General features: G+C 50.2%; 1 protein-coding gene across 1 annotated transcript; it reads left to right on the top strand.

Moving 5' to 3' along the window:
• The first annotated feature begins 16064 nt into the window (after positions 1–16064).
• On the top strand, positions 16065–17396 carry POU3F2 (POU class 3 homeobox 2). Its single transcript, XM_028104279.2, has one exon. It carries the CDS (start codon positions 16065–16067, stop codon positions 17394–17396), a length of 1332 nt encoding a protein of 443 aa, XP_027960080.1.
• The last annotated feature ends 685 nt before the right edge of the window (positions 17397–18081 follow it).

The raw sequence follows: 18081 nt of genomic DNA, 5'->3' as shown, positions 1-18081 counted from the left end.
GGCATGTGAAATAGAATGAATAAGTAAATTTAGTCAGTAAATGAGCGACAGATATCACAGCCCACATTCTAATATTTACCTATCCCTCTTCCCCCACTAGTCTGTGAGAAGCACAGTGGTATTTGCTAGCCTCAGCTCTTAACACAGTGACTCATTCACTTTACATCCTTTGGCATCTAGTAAGAGCTCGATGTTTGGTTGAGAAAGGCAACATGAAGGAAGGCAAAATGAATTTCCTTGGTCAATTAAAGATTTTTTAAGTAGAAAAAGATTTTATTCATGTATCTCAAATAGAAAAATAGAACAGAGTTCCACTTTCATACGTACTGTGGCAACCCCGTAAACACAGAGCCAGGTACCGAATAGGCAGTGTACCACAGACAGTCTGGCCTTGACTGAGTATCCAGGGAAAACTATGAAGCGAAAGGGAAAATGCATCCTTTTTGTCTTTTATCTGGACTTCCTTGGGCTCTCCTGGAAGAGCTGAGCATGTCATCCAAGGAGGACACTCTCACAGACAGTAATGTAAACAACGCATTATTTACTGGATGGCCATTTCTTATAAACTGTTTTGAGTAGCCTGTAATGCCCGCTTCCAGCTTTAGTGAATGCTTGCTCTTATACTGTCCCCACGGTGTGAATTAGATGAGGTTTGCTTGCTCCCCTGGATTAATAAGACTGGAATATTCCTGAACTCTGCAAGACAAAGCCAGAGACTCTTTTTTGAGGATGAAATGTTGACTGAATTTATCCTGCAAAATTCTTTCTTCAGCATTGAAAATAGCTGAAAAGTATATGTGTGTCATGTTCCATGATTCATTGTTTGCATATAACATCCAGTGCTCCATTCAGTATGTGCCCTCTTTAATACCCATCACCAGGCTAACCCATCCCCCCGGCCCCTTCCCCACAAAAAAAAAGGAATGACAAAGCAAACAAAGAAGCAAATATAATTTCTAAAAATGTTAGATGTGAAAGCAAAATGATACATTTAACAGATTGATTTAATAGCATATTAAATACAGCTGAAGAAAGAATTAGTGTAAAGTCATGAAATGCAGTAAAGACCTGGAGAAGTTTTTCAGAATGTAGCATGGGGACATGAACGTTAAGATATGAGAGAAAGCCTAAGTGATACGGAGCATAAATGTCTAAAATGTGTGTAACTGATGGATTAAATAAGAAATAAAATCATTAAGCACATAGATTTAAAAAAAGTATATGTGTGTATTTATTTGTTTTCTTATTTATTGATTGATTTTTATATATTGGTAAATTCATACCAATATATAAATGTTTGATAGGATTAAATGTTTGATAGGATTATCATAACATTTTATTTTATTTTTTTAAAGATTTTATTTATTTATTTATTTATTTATTTATTTATTTGAGAGAGTGAGAGAGCACAAGCAGGGGGAGTGGCAGAGGAAGAGGGAGAAGCAGGCTCTCCACTGAGCAGGGAGCCCGACGCGGGGCTCAATCCCAGGACCCTGGGATCATGACCTGAGCCAAAGGCAGGCGCTTAACCAACTGAGCCACGCAGTCTCCCCTATCATAACATTTTAAAGAAAATTTTCACAGGAAGTTGTATATGTGAGTACCGATTGGCAAAAAAGCAAAATAAAAATTAAAATAAAGTGGCCACGTATTTGACACCTGTCAGTGTCACCCAAGCAAAGACACTTCACCCTGGAAGCAGTGTAAATTTTAACCCTCAACGCTTTGTGTCACTCTTGGAAGCAGCCTGGTTAGTCCTGCCCTCAGCACCTCCTGAAGTTCAAGTCCCAACTCTTCAAGACTATTCCTTTTACTTCAGGTGCATTCATACCAGCTGAGGAGCACTCCCTCTTCAGAGCTCTGAGTCCCAGCTCCCTGGGGCTTCTCCTCCAAACTTGAAAGTTTAAATAGCCTCAGTCTTTTATATTTGTTCTCCCAGCCCTACTCTTTGTGCAATTATTACGTCTATATTCCATTAGTCTTTGCTTTTTTGCATTTTCAGCTCTCCAACACCTGTACAATCAACTTCTTATATTAAATTCCCTATTAAGATACCTAGTGTGGTTTGTTTTTTGCCTACTGGAGCTTGACTAATACACTCATGAAGGAGAACTATGTAGCGGGGGGAAGCAACAAGATAGATGTAAAATAAGCAACACAAAAAGATATTAAATACACAGTACTGAGTAAAAGAGCAAGAAACAGAACAAGACATTCACCACAGTGTCATTTACATGAATTAAAAATAATTCCTTCAGAAAAACAATATGTATTTTCAAGAATACATACAACATATTAGAATGGTGGCTTATTGGGGCACCTGGGTGGCACAGTCAGTTAAGCGTCTGCCTTCAGCCGAAGGCAGACACCCAACCATCTGAGCCACCCAGGCGCCCCTAGCGTCTGCCTTCCACTCAGGTCATGATCGCAGGGTCCTGGGATGGAGCCTTGAGTCGGGACCCTGCTCTGCGGGGAGCCTGCTTCTCCCTCTCTCCCCTTCTCCCTCTCTCCCCTGCTCATGCTGTATCTCTCGCTATCTCTCTCAAATAAATAAATAAAATCTTAAAAAAAAAAAAAAAGAATGGTGGCTTATGACAGATAGGAACCAGAATGAGATATAGGGATAAAGGAGAAGGAAAGAAAGGAGATAGCTATGAAAAGGGCTTTGCATGAAGCAATAATCACAATGCGCCATGAACTGAGATATATGATTAATTCAACCTTAAAAGCATGAGAATCATGAATCAAGGCTGTTTAAACTTCAAGTGACAGAAACTCAAACTAACTTCAGGGATCACGGGGTGCTAATTTCTTGGCTTAAGTAACAAAAAACAACAACTCAGACACAGTTGAATCCAGGGGCTCAATTATATCATGTTATGTTATTTTTCTCTGTATTGGTTTCTATCTAGTGTATCCTCACCACAACAAATCTCCTAGAAGATGAAGGCTTAGTATATAAGGTATATAAGGTATCTGAGCTTTATTTTTTTTTCTCCTTTCTCATCAGTCTGGCCAAAATTATGAGTCCAAATATTCATTGGCTCTGATCGGTCTGCTCAGGTCATGTGCACTTCCTGAACCAATCACTATGGGGACAAATACTTCTATTGGCCAATCATGGGTCATTCTTCCTAGAGAGTGGTCAGTTCCATGGAACCTGTTACTGGAGGTAAGTTCTTCAATACAACATCAATCCCATTAAAATGTTTCCAACACTGCTCAATTACTAGGGCACTGTTCTTCCAGTAGAAATTTCATATCCGGGTACATCACAGAGGTAGAGCAGGTCTTTAAAGAGAGGACAAAGAACATGACTCACGGCCATGTGGCTTTATTTTAGGAATGCTGTGAATGCCTCTTGCCTAAAATATCTTCCCCATCTGCTAACCACAGTCTTAAATTCCAGTTCCACTACTGAGATTCATTGTTGTGGGCCTATGACATGGACCCTCCAACTGCTTTGGAAAAAGTAAATGTCCCTTAGCATTTATCAGCTTTTAACACCTTAGCACTGATTGCCCTATCAGATTAATGATGACAGGGAAGGCAATAGTGAGGAGTCCCTCAGAGAAAAGAGTCTAAATGGATTAAAAAGTTACAAAGGACAGACTTGGAACTGTGTGGCCGGAGTGATTGGGAAGAGGGAGGAGAAGGGTGGCAGGTGATAGGAAACAATTGAGACACAACCTGTCTGATTCACAAAACCTCTTGGTATAACTACCCATAACAGTACTTACTCACATCTTAGAAGCGGCCTCCTCTGAGAAGATGCCCTAACAGGACAAGTTCCTAATGGGGCAAATTCCATATTTGAGAAACAGCTGTAGAATAGCATCTGTCCTGCTGGTGCAGGGAGAGAGAAGACTGTGTAAATAAAAGATGGCCACCATGAAGAACCTCAGACTCTAAAAACTCTCCTGAAGTATTTCTTGCTGCTAATAGTTAAGCAAAGATGTCCCTGGGACCCTGGTTGATCTTTTCTGTTGACCTAAAGGTGCCAGTGTCTAACTGGCTTTTTTTCCCAGCTAATGCAGTAACACAAATTGAGCAATACCCCAAAGCTAGCATCCCATGTGATTTGGGACAAGATATTGTCTTTTCCTATAGTGTCCCAATTTTTACCTCCTCGTTACTAAATTTCCTATCTCACCAGGCTCCATCTTCTTAAAAGTAATTGTAACAATGTGTAACAATTCGAATCTGCTCCAAAGTTTAGTAAGTAGATGGAAAGAAAAAAAGGAGGGAAGAAGAAAAGGGAGAAAGAAAGGGAGAAAGGAAACATTATCAGTGGTTATCTATGGGAAAGGGAATGTGATGAAGGTACAGATAGTAAAAAAAGAAATAAAACTTTTTATCCTATATATTGCATTATTGCTTGACTTTTGTTTACAGTGATCATGTATTCATGAATCCTTTTAGTAATTTAGAATTTAGTAAAATTTGTACTTAATTGATTCTACTAACTAAAAGATCTTTGTTCTCACATTTAGGAATGCACTTGAGGGGTACAAGGCCATCTCTCTTGCCTAAATAATGACCAGATAGAGAAAAAGTGCATCCTATAAATACTGGCGCTGCCTGAAGCTTAAGAATAATGCTTAAATGATATAAAACCAAGCTGAATAAAAATGCAAAATATTCCAATTCTTTGTTACATCTACTTTTCTCTTTTTTCAAAATGAATGAACTACTGCTGTTTTTGAGAGTGTCATAAAGATACAGGTCGGTTATGCTGCTCCCCTGGATGGGTTTCAGTTGGTAATAAATGGTTTTCTGAGAGGTCTGAGTTAAAGCTCTTATGTAAATAGAGAGAGGCTTACATAATGCTCTTTAAACTAGAACTTTGAAGACAATCTGCACTAGGCATATGAAATCTGTCTGTGCTGCAAATGACATCTGAAAACTAACAGGAAACCATCCAAGAAGTGGTTTAAGAAAACAGGAAGAATAAACACCCACAGTTCGAGTTTCTGATCAGTCATTTAACCAAACCTCAACCACGACCAAATAGTGAATACGTATTTAAGAGGTGTGTCTTGGGCTTATAGCAATGCTACTAACCAAAGTATATTTCAGCAGCGCTCAGGAGTATCATCCATTGTAAATTTCTACGTAAAAATCTCCAGAGGCTGGAGCTGTGCCTTCGGCTGTTTCCCTCCCTGTAAGGTTAGACAGTGCATCATCTCGCGGAAGAAGCTAAACTAGTATTGATTTTCCAATTTCTAAAAGGAGTAACCACTTCGAGCAAAGGCACGCTGGGGTGGGGGGTGGTTTGTGTAAAGGAGAAACACGTTTCAAACCGAAAGCGCAGCGGAGAGGGGAAGAGGGAGCTGTGGTGAGTGAACAGAGGCTTCTCTCTGCCCAAGTAGCGGGGCTGCGAAGTTCTTGCCACAACAGCTGCGACGTTCTAATTCTGTAGACCTGCCAGGAGAGACGTTTCTCTGCCAAAAGAGAAATTTCTGTATTTTTCGGGAAGGCGGGAAGGACCATCTTTTATCCGTTTTCACTTCCACCTCACCCACTTTACCCCCGATCCTTACTCCCTCCCTTCCAACACCCGCCTCGGTGAGCAGCAGGTGGGCGGGGAGCAGGAGAAACGTCGCCAGACTTTCCTGAGTCCCCGAGCCCTCACCCGACTGGGTGCAGGCGCCCCACCCGGCCTCGGAGCCCAGCCTCCCCCCACCCCACCCCCGGCCCGCAATCCCGGGGCCCCAGGCTTGGCGCGGATCTGAGGCAGACACGGTCGAGCCCCAGATAACAGGTGGGCTAACTTTCAGGTCCATTCCACCCCTGAGGTTGGCTTTCACTGGCGACTCGGAGAGCGCTAAGTAACTGCCAAGGGTGAGCGTGCGTTGGGCAGCGCGCAGGGGCGCGGTGGGGCGGGCGGGCGGAGGACCCGGCAGGGCAGGAGCGCGGGAGAGAGCCGCCCCGCCTGGGGCCTCCGGGAGCCTCTGCCCTGCAGGGGCCAGCGGGACGCGCCTGTCTCCGCGCCCCTCTCCCCGCGCCGCCCCCATGGCGGCGACCGTCCCTCCGGTGCCCGACGGCTCCGCGGGAAGGGGATCCCGCAGGCAGAGACCCCCTCCCTCCCGCATCTGCTAACTTTCCTAACATCCCCCCTTTCCCCTGGCACGTAACACACTATTTACGACCGCGTAGACTCGCGCTCACGCACGCCTGCCCTTTTCGCCAGAAGCCTGAAAGTGGCTGAATGGGAACACTGACACGTGAAAACTCTATTCTGAGTGACTTAGAATCCGCCGACTTGAGGTTTTAATCTTGCTCGGCATGTCCTGCCCGGTGCTCGGGGCAGCTGTCCGAAAGGTCCCGGCAGTCTTTACTGTCCCTAGGGATGAGGAGGCGAGGAGGAAGGGGGAGGAGGAAACGTGAGAGGTCTCGGGCCACACAGAGTAGCCAAGAGGAAACTCGGAATTCTAATCCCAGGAATTTAAGTCCTCGTGCATTGTTTCCAAACCAGATGCACATGGCAGCTTTCTTCGGAGCCCTGGGACCCCTAAATTGCATTTTAGGAATGGAGGGAAGGGACGCGTCACCACAGACCATCTGTCCTGGGGGGTTGGGAATGGGGTGGGGGTACTGCTTACCCTAATCCTGACCTTTCCCTGCCCCCGCTTAATCGGTGACAGGTTTTCAAGTCCTGGAGACACACCCATCCACACACCTGGCTCACTCTTCACCTGGGGGCTGCGGCCAGCCATGTGTTGGCCCCAGACACGGTCAGACAGGCCGTACTAGCCTCGCTGGCATGGGTGCCTGTGGCCAGCATGGGGTGAGATTTCAAAATGTCAGGGCACTACTGGGGAGATGGCAGACAAACCTCTTATGGACCTCTTCACGAAAGAAAGGGGTACGGTTGTCTTGGCCTTTGGTTGTCCCCCACCTAAGAAAATCTTTTTTTTTTCTTTTCCAAACACAACATTGAGCATCACTTGCATCCTTGCACTTCTAGCTCAGACATTTCTACTCTAAAAGGGTCCGTGGTACATTTTGACTGGACTCTCCTTTCTTCTGCGTCCCTGCCAGGGATCTTACCACCTAGTTTTCCTGGCCTAAGACACTGACGGGTGGCCCAGCCTTCTTTGGGACAGCTGCAAGAGGTCCCTCTCCAATGCTCCAGGTCTATTTGGGGACTGCCAACCAAGTCCCCTGCTCTCCAACTACCACTGGCAGTAAGAAGTGGAGAATGAGCTGACTTCTCTGTAATGTGACCTCCAACCTGAGGTGCTTTTCATGGCAAAGTCAAGGGAAGAAGAAAAGGGAAGCAGGGGAGACGGTGGCTGGAGAGCCCAACTCTGACCTCAGAGAAGGAAAACCTTTAACTACTGCCTCTCCTCACCTTGCCCTGTTTTCCTGAAACCTGGAAATGAAAATGGAAATTGTTTGATATATGAGGAGACGTTATCTAATTAGGGCGTAAGAAATTTAATCTTTCCAGCATGCAGGTCATATAATTAATGTTAATTTAACGCTCAAATTCTCAGTCATTAATTTTTATTCTCTTAAATGCAGTTTGGCAGGGACCCCTGATCCATGGCAATGGATTTTACTGGATGTGAAAGCACACTTGGTCTTAGGAGTGACTCACCGCAGACCTTCCCATCCCAATAACAAGATCACATCATGTATGCATTATTAAGCCACATAATTGAACGGTCCATAGTTTGCATATCAGACTATTAAAATAATGTGTTTTGCTTTTCTCCGAACACGTATTGTTCAAGCCTCTGCGAGTATGTGGCGATTCTGATAATTATCACCAAATTACTGCAAATGTTCTCTTCATTAACATGATTTCTTTCAAGCATTTTTTAAAATGTGAATGTTATTATGAATTAAGGAACTTCTTACAAAGTTGTGTGAACTTTTTTTTTTTTAAGGGACTTGTCACTGGGAAGGAAAGGATATATTTTAAATGGAGGAGGGAGAAAAAAGCTCTTGACTATGCCTTTCAAATGGCTTCCTCTGGTCAAATAAAAGTTTCCTCTCTAGTTTTTCAGGCAGCTTCTAGGCAAGAGACAAACACAGAGAGAAGAGGGACAGAAAAAGAAATAAAAGAAAGAAGGAGAGAGAAGGGAGGGAGGAGGGAGAGAGAGAATTTAAAAGTCACAGGAGAGTAAGAGAATTAATTTTTTAAACTCCCTACTATCCTGTGCCCTTCTGGTATAGATAATTTGTCCCCACAAATAATAGCCTAACTTTTTACCTGACCTAGAGTAAACTAATATCTTCCATTTAAAAAAAAATTCTAAAGATAACATCTCACAATTACCTAAATACAGCTGTCTTCCCCTAGCTATTCTGAGCTATACTGTTGGGAGAAATTATAAGCCGTAAAGAGCCTTTATTGTAACCTTTCCTCCACACAGTTTTCAAAGTTGAATAGTAAGACATTAAAAAAAAAAAAAACCCCACACACACTACTGCAAAATAAAAGTCTTTTTTAAATGTGAAAATGTTCTCATCCACTCCCCCCCCCCTTCTAGTGAAATTTCCCTTTGACTGATTTTTAAACTTATGACAAACAGGTCTTTCTGCCTCTGGTATGGTCGCTCCTTCCCGCTACAGCGCCGTACCGCGCGCAGGTCGCTCTCCTCCGACGGCGCTCCCAGCGCCCAAACGCGGCCATCAGCCCCAGCCAAGAGGGGCTTTCACCCACTGGGAAAGTCCCACGAGTTTGAGGTTCTGAGGTTTTCCTAAATAAAAGACGTCACCTCGGGTGCAAGCGAGAGGTGAGGCGGGGGGAAGGAGTTGGGGGGGAAGAGAGAGAGAGAGAGTTGTGGCTGGTGCATTCCGCCCGCTCCAGCAGTAACCTGCTTGGCCGTTCCCTGCGGGGCTGAATACCCCCTCCCCTCGCTCGGTCCCCGGATCCTTCGGGCCCCTCTCCTGGAGCCTGCGGTCAGCTCTCCCGGGAAGGGGTGCCAGGCCCCGGGCGGCACTTTTATTTTGGCTGAGAGGAGAGAACGCTGCTCCCAGGCCCGCAGAAGGCGAACTGAGCCCTTCTGTTTGGATTTCCCTCCTTGCTATAGCAACCAGCAGCATCCGGACAAAAATGCGCCCTCCCTGGACAATGGCCCGGCCTCCCGCTTCTCGCCCTCGTCTTCCTCCACCGGATCGCAGCCAGAACCTGCCTAGGAGCTCAGTGGCTCAGTGGCAGGGAACGCCCCCACCCCCATCCCGCTCTGTTCCCTAGCAGTCCCTCCCGAGGTCAGGCCAGGGCGCGGGGACGCCGCAGCCCCTTCTCCCTACCAGGGCCGAGGCCGAGACGCAGAACCTCCTGGCAGAGATCGGGAGCTCCCACAGCGGAGTTCTCTGAGGGATTCTGTGAGTGTTTGGATGGTCCTGAGTAGCACAAACTCCAGCTTTTTTTCAGGGTTAAAAAACAATTATTAATATAATGCACAAAGCAAACTACTCCCTCCCTCCCCCACCCACCTGCACTCACTCACGTTCACGTAAATATAAGCATCCTAAACCAAGATCCTAGGCGTGATCTCTGACTTTCTTTCATTCTCCCAAGGTTAATTAGGTTCCCTTCCACGAACTGAGCTCTGCGCCTATTCATTATTCTCTCCCTCTGACCTGGGGCGTTAATATGATCAGGCCTGTGACTCGGCCGTGTCCTGTGTTCCTATTTTGCATTTAATGCTGGGACCCGGCTGCCCTAGATTACCATCGAAAACTCGAAGGAAAGACAGGAGGAGTGAGCTGTTCTCATTGCTCCAACCTGCCTAAAGCTTCCTCTTTCTGCGTCGTCTTCCGGACGATGCCACCCTTTACATCACCGGGACCCACATTCTGGAAAGCTGCCTTTAAAAAAAATAGTCATCCCTAACTTTGTTAAGTCCAGAGGTGCCTAAAATGACAGATTTAAAACTCAGAAACCTATGAGAAAGTCCTGGCCCACAGCTATTACCGCTGTGGTTAACTGCCCTTAAGAAAAACTTCGCTCCGGTGCATCATCCTTCCCTTGCTGGATGAGGTCCCCCGGGCACTAACAACACAATTGTCAAGTGCATTCGTACACTTTAGAAGGGATTTGCATTCCTGATCTGTGCAGCCAGAATAAAAAAACCGAAGCCCAACCTCAACCAAACGCCGCCTTGTTTCTCCCAGAGATCGAAACCCAGCCCTGGCGGTTGGACACCGCGCTAGTGAAATAGCTGAGGACGCCCTTCCCCTGCGCCGCAGCGCAGGTGTGGGTGGGTGCCCTCGCCCCTTGCCTTCCGCTTCTCAAATTACTCCAGAGCATAAGAAAGGGAACTGACTGCGGCAAGAGCTTCATTTTCAAATACTTAGAGCTAAGGAGGTTTGTGTTGAAATCCCTTTATCAAAGAGTTGTCATTCCGTCCTGGTAGGAACCATCCACCTGCTTTAAGGCAGGGGGGTTGGGGGATGGGATGCTTTAAGTGGGGGGGGGGGGAGTTGGCCACCCTCGGGCTCCATTGCTAGGAAGTCATCAGTTAGCCCTTTAAAAACAAAATTTCAGGAAGGGAACTAGGAGCCACCAATTGCCTCCTGTTCTGTTCCTGATATTCAATATAAACAAGCTGTATTAACTCCAAATAGAATTTATCTTGCACACTGATGGAATGTGTCCTTTATGCTTTCTCCCCTGTAAGGCCTCATATTCACCACTCAAAATTTAGCAGGCTTCCTTTGATAAATTACTCAAAGTAATCCCTGAAACAGCTAGACTGCCTGGGTGATGTGGTTTTAGAAGTCTTCAAACCGTGCCTGTCTATAAAATATTCACTTGCGGACTACAAAGGGGGGATCATTTTTAATGACAAGATTCAGAACTGGAAGTAAAGGGGGAAGAGATTAATATCCATGAACTCAAATAATTTCATTTCAAATACTGAACTTAGAATATTACATCTCACTGGTTTACACAGTAGTGAAGATAAAATAGAATCATCTGTATGTGAGGCATGGACAAACAGTTGCCAAGCATATGAAGAATGGAAGTTTCAACTTTCAGAAAACTTTTCCTTCTTCAAGACCATTTATGACATGGAGATAGATCCACATTCATGACATAGAGATAGATCCACAATACATGTATAGATAGTAATTTGTATAAATCTGTATGAGTTTTTTTTATTTGAGGAGACAGTGTGATGCTACATAATTAAAGATATTAATTTCTGTTGTTTTTTTAAGAAGTTAAATGTTTGTGTCTTTCATAAGAACTAGCAACTTGAAAATGCATTTTCCATGCTCCTTATAAATGCAACCCCAAGACTGCCATTCTTGAAGCTTTCAGGTTTTCATTAAAGCAGCCAGCTGCCTCTTTGTGTGGATTGGCTGTTTAGAGTTGCAGCTCTAAAGTGGGAGCCTCAGTTTTGACATTCTGTAGGCCCTTAGCAAAGAAGTTCCATTCAAATGTGGGGGAGCTATCCACCAAATCAAACATCATCTGGGGGCTAGCAGGAGAGTAGAATGGGCAGGAATGAATGACCGGGACATGGGAGGAGGAAAGGGGGGAGGAGAAGAGGTAGAGAAGAAGGGGGGGAAGAAGGAGGAGTGGGAAAAGAAGGGATTAAAACAATCCTCCTCCAAGGTGGATACACTATAAAGGAAACACCAGGAGACAATTTTACCCAAGTTTAAGCCAGTTGCCACCTCCTAAGAAATTTCCCTTTGTTTCCTGATTTCTATTATCATGGGACTACATAAATAAGAAATACATTAAGATCTATCAAATGAATACCATCTCATCCCTATTTTAATAACTGTGTCCTTTCAGCACAATGTATGGGAATGATTATGGTGGTTTTTCTGCCAAGTCCTGGTACATAGAAATAAATAAATGATAATTAACATATAGTGTGAGTGTGTTTAGTAGATGAATGAGTTAATAAATTATGTTCATGTTAGAGTGCATGGATTGATACCATTACTGTTATTCAGGTGAAGACTTTGGAGGCCATGGGTTAAGGTGCCAAGCCCTGCTCACTCTTTAGAGGAGTGTGACAATGTGGAGATAAAATGTGGGTCTCCCCGGTTTAGTTCGGATACGTTGAGTTGTTTCCTCTCTATGCAAGGCACCCAGACAGGAGGGAGAGTCCGCACCACTTCTTCAAATCAGTCCAGGTCAGGTTGCTGAAAGGGCGCAAGCTTTCCTGGGACCTAGGGGAAGGGCATGGGCTAGCGCCGTTGCCAGCATCTCTTCTTAAGGCGCCTTAAGCCTGTTGTCGCGGAAAGGGACCAGGGGACCCTGCAGCCGCCCCCAGGCAGCGAGGCCCGCCTGAACAGCCTGCTCAGCCATTGTCCTAGCGAGTGATCTCAGGGAGCTGTACTGGAGTGAGGGAGATATCAAGACACCTTGTCAGTTCAAAGCATTTTAGGGTTGTTTGAAATCCTCTCCACGTCAACGTAAGCAGCCTCTGTATTTGAACAGCTGCTTTGAACAGTGAAAGGGAATGAGCTGAATCAAAACCTGGAGGTGTCTCCCCGAGACACCTTCAACGTGCTTTTATGCGGGTTGGAGAAAGGCAGGCAGACCTGCAGACTCTGCCCTGGCGGGGTCAGCCTCAAAGAAAGGAACCCGAGACGGTGGGAGGGGGGAAGGAAGATGGAGAAGCCCCCATCTGGAGCTAAAACCCCCGAGAGTCCGGGTTCCCAGAGCCCCAGGGAGGAGTCGCGCCGGGGGGTGGGGGCAGACAGGAAGCTGAGGCTACTCAGGACCCGGCGTTCGCGCCAACCGGGCCTCCGGCGACAAGCAGGGAGGCGGGGGAAGCGCGGGGGGAGGTGGTACACGGAGCCCTAGTGCGCGCCCAGCCTTGCCCGCCCGGCGATTGGCCCGGCTCCGAGGTTGGGGGTGGGGTGCAGAGGCTAAGGCCCGGGGGTTGGGCACTGCTTTGTGTAGTCCCGGGGATTTATTGGGTGTATTAATCCGATAGAACTACCCGGCTTACCCTGTTGGGAACGTTTTGGAGCCAACGCCTGCCAGCGAAATGAGGTGGGGCGGGTGGGGTGGAATAGAGACCCGGAACCTCAACGTGGGATGGATCTCAGAGTGGTAATCGCCAGTGAAGTCCCGTCGCAGACAGGAAGTTTTGATGTACACGTGCAGCATGTTCTTGCCCGCATCCCCCCGCCCCCCGACCCAGCGCCCTTTGCCCGGGGTTGGAGTGGAGTGGGCAGAAGAAGAGGAAGGTGGGGATACTTTTAAACTGACTCGGAGCCCAGCCGCCTAGGTTCTCTCAGAGATGCGTCTGGAAACCCTTCTCTTCCCTCGAATGTATCACCCCAAGGGCTGCAAAGGGCTTTGTCCCTTGAGAAATGTGAAATCAAATCCAGAGAAAAGCAGACACCTGCCCTGGAAGGGGGAAAAGGGAGGGGGCGGTGAGCTGCTGAGTATCCTGACACGGCTCTTCCCGGCGGCTGCAGGATTCTTCCATCTGGGGACCTCTGAGTTCTCCGAGCAGAGGGGCGGGGGTGGGGTGGGGTGGGGCAGAGGGGAGAGGCAGGCCTGGACGGGACGCGGCTGGCACGCCGCCCGAGCGCTCCCAAAGCCCCAGGAGAGCCGCGCGCCCAGAGTGGGGAACTCCGGGCCGCCGTCGCGAGGAGGCGGTCCTGCCCGCCGCCCAGCCCCTCCGCTCCCAGTCGAGGAGCCTCAGGCGCCAGCCGCCGAGTCTGCGCGCTCCGAGGCTAGGACTTTTTCATTTTTCCCTAGCCGGGCAAAGTTACGGGATTCCTAGCAGCCCCCAAGCGCGCGGCCGGAGTGGCTCCGCGCTTGCGCTGGAACCGAGCGCCACTCCGTGTGTGTCCTCGCCTCGCCGCGCGGGTGCGCGCGTGGGGGGATGCAGGTCCGTCCGGTTGGCGGCCTGTGGGCTCGCCCCTCCCCTAACCATTTCTCTCTCTCCCACACACACACTCATAAACACAGGGCACGTGGAAATCCTCAGCCAAAGCGCCTTGCCCGGGCGGGTGCTCAACGTGGTGATTTATAAACAACTCAGCCACTCCCCGAAGAGCTCGTTCCTCGTTAGTCGTGATGAATTCTCTGGCCCGCTCCACTTTGCTGTCTAGATTAAGATGCTCGGAGGCCCCAAAGTGCTCCCCTTGAGCGTTGTTTTGGCTTCCTTCACAAACACAAGACCACCGGCAGCGCCAGCGCTACAACGCGCAGGGCCAAGGGTGAGAGGTGGGGACGCGATTCACTTTCCCTGGGGTTTTTTTTTTTTTCCTCTTCTTGGCAACAACTTTTGATTCTCTTCGCAGTATCCGCGCCCTTCACTTGGCCCTTCGTGGTGGTCCCGCTGCGCCAGCCTGGGTCCGCGCCTGGGTCTCTCCTACCCGGCTCACAGACACCTGCTCGGGGCGGCTAGGGAACTGACCGCGCAACGCGCTCGCGCTCGCGCTCGGTAGAGCGGCGCCGCCAGCGTACGGTCCCGCAGTCTTGCTCTGGAGTTCACGGCTGAAGGCTAAACGGGGAGCTTCGCTAGCAAGCACCTGAAAGCGGAGTTAGACCAGCCCCACCCGCTGGCGCCCGTAGAAGTTACTAATTAGAATGAATCCCCTAGCATCAGCCCTTCACACACCCTTCCTCCCTTTCGAAGCAGCTAACGGAAAAGTTGCATCGAAAAACGCCAGCCGCTCAGGGCAGCGCGCACGCAGCCCCGCGTCTCGGCTTCCCCGAGCGGCCCTCGGTGCCTCCACCGCACCCGGAGGCTGAGCACTTCTCGCCTGCACTCCTGTAGCCTTGCACAAGGCAAAGGTCCGCCCGCCCAGGCTCCTGGTTTTCTAAACCAAACCTGGGTGCGCGCCCCAGTGTGTGAATCTGACAGAGACTTTGTGAGTTTTGTTTTGTTTTCAGTCCAGGCCGCTGCGCTGTCAGAGCAGGCAGTTCCGCGCCTTTACAGGAGTTTCTCACTAGCGGACGAGCGTAGGCTGAGCCAGCCTCTCATGGGGTCCTCGCTCAGGGGCTGGGAGACAACTGGGCCTGGAACCTAAAGGGAAGAGAGCCTGCGCTAGCGGCGGGTTGGAGGGGAAGAAGAGGACCTTTATTTGGGGCAAAAGTGTCCGCATGCCTTGGAGCACGTGGACACTGAAATTCTAACCGTGGGGGGAAAGGAGACTTCAACAGAGGGACAAGTCTGGCTTCTGGCTCTAGGTTAAGAAAGCTGGTGTGTGTGTGTGTGTGTGTGTGTGTGTGTGTGTGTGTGTGTGTGTGTGTGTGTGTGTGTGTCCCAAGGTGAGTAAAAATGGGACTACCCCAGGCTCCGTGCGACTCAGCCTTTCTTTTTCTCTCCTTCACCCCCCACCCCAGCCCCAATAGGAAGAGAAGGTAGACCGACACACACACCCCCACCCCCCCACACCCAAGTCTTCCAAGTGGCTGTGGTCGAAAGAGGGCTGAGGCCGCCCCACCACCAACACCCCCGCCACGCCACAAACCCCCCGCCACTCCACCCCTCCGCGCCCAGCTTGTCTGCTAGGGAGACAGATGGGGGGCGGGGCCCATCCAAGAGGGGCGGAGGAGCCCCGGGGTTGGGGAGCTAGGGTGGTGAGAACTAAGAGAATCTGAATTGGGTGGAGAGGGGGGACTGGAGGAGGGCTGAGAGGACTCAGCGCCCGGGGGGAGGAGGAGGGGCACCTCTACGCCAATCAGTGGCGCCGGCCTGGGAGGTTGCTAGCGGTATCCACGTAAATCAAAGGGCGCGGAGCCAATGGGAGGGGGCGGAGGGGGCGGGGCCCAGGCGCGTGCCGCTGCGAGCTGGCGCTGCCAAGAGAGCGGGAGAGAGCTGGAGAGAGCAGGGAGAGGGGGGAGCGCGGAGCTAGTCAGAGAGTGAGCGAGAGCAAGAAGGAGGGAGAGGAGGAGAAAGAGAGCGAGGGCGGGCGGGAGGCGGCGGCGGCAGCAGCAGTAATAGCAGGAGCAGCAACAGAAGGCGTCGGAGCGGGCGTCGGAGCTGCCCGCTGGGGGAGAGAGAAAGGAGAGAGAAAGAGAGCGAGCGAGCAGAGGAGCCCGAGGCGAAAAAGTAACTGTCAAATGCGCGGCTCCTTTAACCGGAGCGCTCAGTCCGGCTCCGAGAGTCATGGCGACCGCAGCGTCTAACCACTACAGCCTGCTCACCTCCAGCGCCTCCATCGTGCACGCCGAACCGCCGGGCGGCATGCAGCAGGGCGCGGGGGGCTACCGCGAGGCTCAGAGCCTGGTGCAGGGCGACTACGGCGCGCTGCAGAGCAACGGGCACCCGCTCAGCCACGCTCACCAGTGGATCACCGCGCTGTCCCACGGCGGCGGCGGCGGGGGCGGTGGCGGCGGCGGCGGGGGCGGGGGCGGCGGCGGGGGCGGCGGCGACGGCTCCCCGTGGTCCACCAGCCCCCTGGGCCAGCCGGACATCAAGCCTTCGGTGGTGGTACAGCAGGGCGGCCGCGGCGACGAGCTGCACGGGCCAGGCGCCCTGCAGCAGCAGCACCAGCAGCAGCAACAGCAGCAGCAACAGCAGCAGCAGCAACAACAACAGCAGCAGCAACAGCCGCGGCCGCCGCATCTGGTGCACCACGCCGCCAACCATCACCCGGGGCCCGGGGCATGGCGGAGCGCCGCGGCTGCAGCGCACCTCCCGCCCTCCATGGGAGCGTCCAACGGCGGCTTGCTCTACTCGCAGCCCAGCTTCACGGTGAACGGCATGCTGGGCGCCGGCGGGCAGCCGGCGGGGCTGCACCACCATGGCCTGCGGGACGCGCACGACGAGCCGCACCACGCCGACCACCACCCTCACCCGCACTCGCACCCGCACCAGCAGCCGCCGCCGCCGCCGCCCCCGCAAGGCCCGCCGGGCCACCCCGGCGCGCACCACGACCCGCACTCCGACGAGGACACGCCGACCTCGGATGACCTGGAGCAGTTCGCCAAGCAGTTCAAGCAGCGCCGGATCAAACTGGGATTTACCCAAGCGGACGTGGGGCTGGCGCTGGGCACCCTGTACGGCAACGTGTTCTCGCAGACCACCATCTGCAGGTTTGAGGCCCTGCAGCTGAGCTTCAAGAACATGTGCAAGCTGAAGCCTTTGTTGAACAAGTGGTTGGAGGAGGCGGACTCGTCCTCGGGCAGCCCCACGAGCATAGACAAGATCGCAGCGCAGGGGCGCAAGAGGAAAAAGCGGACCTCCATCGAGGTGAGCGTCAAGGGGGCTCTGGAGAGCCATTTCCTCAAATGCCCCAAGCCCTCGGCCCAGGAGATCACCTCCCTCGCGGACAGCTTACAGCTGGAGAAGGAGGTGGTGAGAGTTTGGTTTTGTAACAGGAGACAGAAAGAGAAAAGGATGACCCCTCCCGGAGGGACTCTGCCGGGCGCCGAGGATGTGTACGGGGGGAGTAGGGACACGCCACCACACCACGGGGTGCAGACGCCCGTCCAGTGAACTCGAGCGGGGGGGAGGGGCAGAGCGCGGGGGCTCCCCCTCCTCTACGGTCCACGGCCCTTTCCCGGCCCCCTTGTTCCCTCTCTAACTTCTGATGTTCTTTTATTTTAATTATTATTTCCCCGTCCCTTAAAAAGAAAAAAAATAATAAGGAAAGCAACTAAGGCACTGGACTATCCTTTAAACGGTAGCAGGTGTAATGATGTGTTTTGACCTTTACAGGCTAGTACCCAGGCAATGGAGTGGAGTGTCTCAGAGAGAGAGTGAGGAGAGAGTGTGTAATAGAGAAAGAGAGATGGCAAGCACTGAGTTAAATACCTGGCAAAACTAAATAAATTACCAAAAAGAAAAAAAAATCCACCAAACCGTGATAAACACAAAACAGCTTCCTGATGCTCGGAGTTGGCACATGCCGCTGTGTTGGTTTAATGTGGATCCTCATCAGGAAAGAGGGAAAAATACACATGTTCTTTAATGTAGTCAAAATTTCACCACATAAATTTGCACTGCAAGAAAATTGAAGTTTACATGAACAAATTCATGAACGTATTTTTCTTTCTCCCACCGTTGATTTTGAAATTGCCGGGTTTTGTTTTGTTTTGTTTTGTTTTGTTTTATCAGCAGAGAGTTGAAGCCAGCTCTTGGCTACTCTCCATTTCCAACGTTCTCTTGTTGCCCCTTGTTC

The sequence above is a fragment of the Eumetopias jubatus genome, unplaced genomic scaffold (assembly GCF_037043125.1).
Source record: "Eumetopias jubatus isolate StellerSeaLion01/CBP00866 unplaced genomic scaffold, mEumJub1_p1.0 scaffold_6, whole genome shotgun sequence".
Taxonomy (NCBI): Eukaryota; Metazoa; Chordata; class Mammalia; order Carnivora; family Otariidae; genus Eumetopias; species Eumetopias jubatus.
This window is presented reverse-complemented; position numbering and strand designations above follow the sequence as displayed.

Excerpts from the sequence above, each read along its gene's own strand:
- POU3F2 (XM_028104279.2), top strand. The coding sequence starts at position 16,065 with ATGGCGACCGCAGCGTCTAACCACTACAGCCTGCTCACCTCCAGCGCC.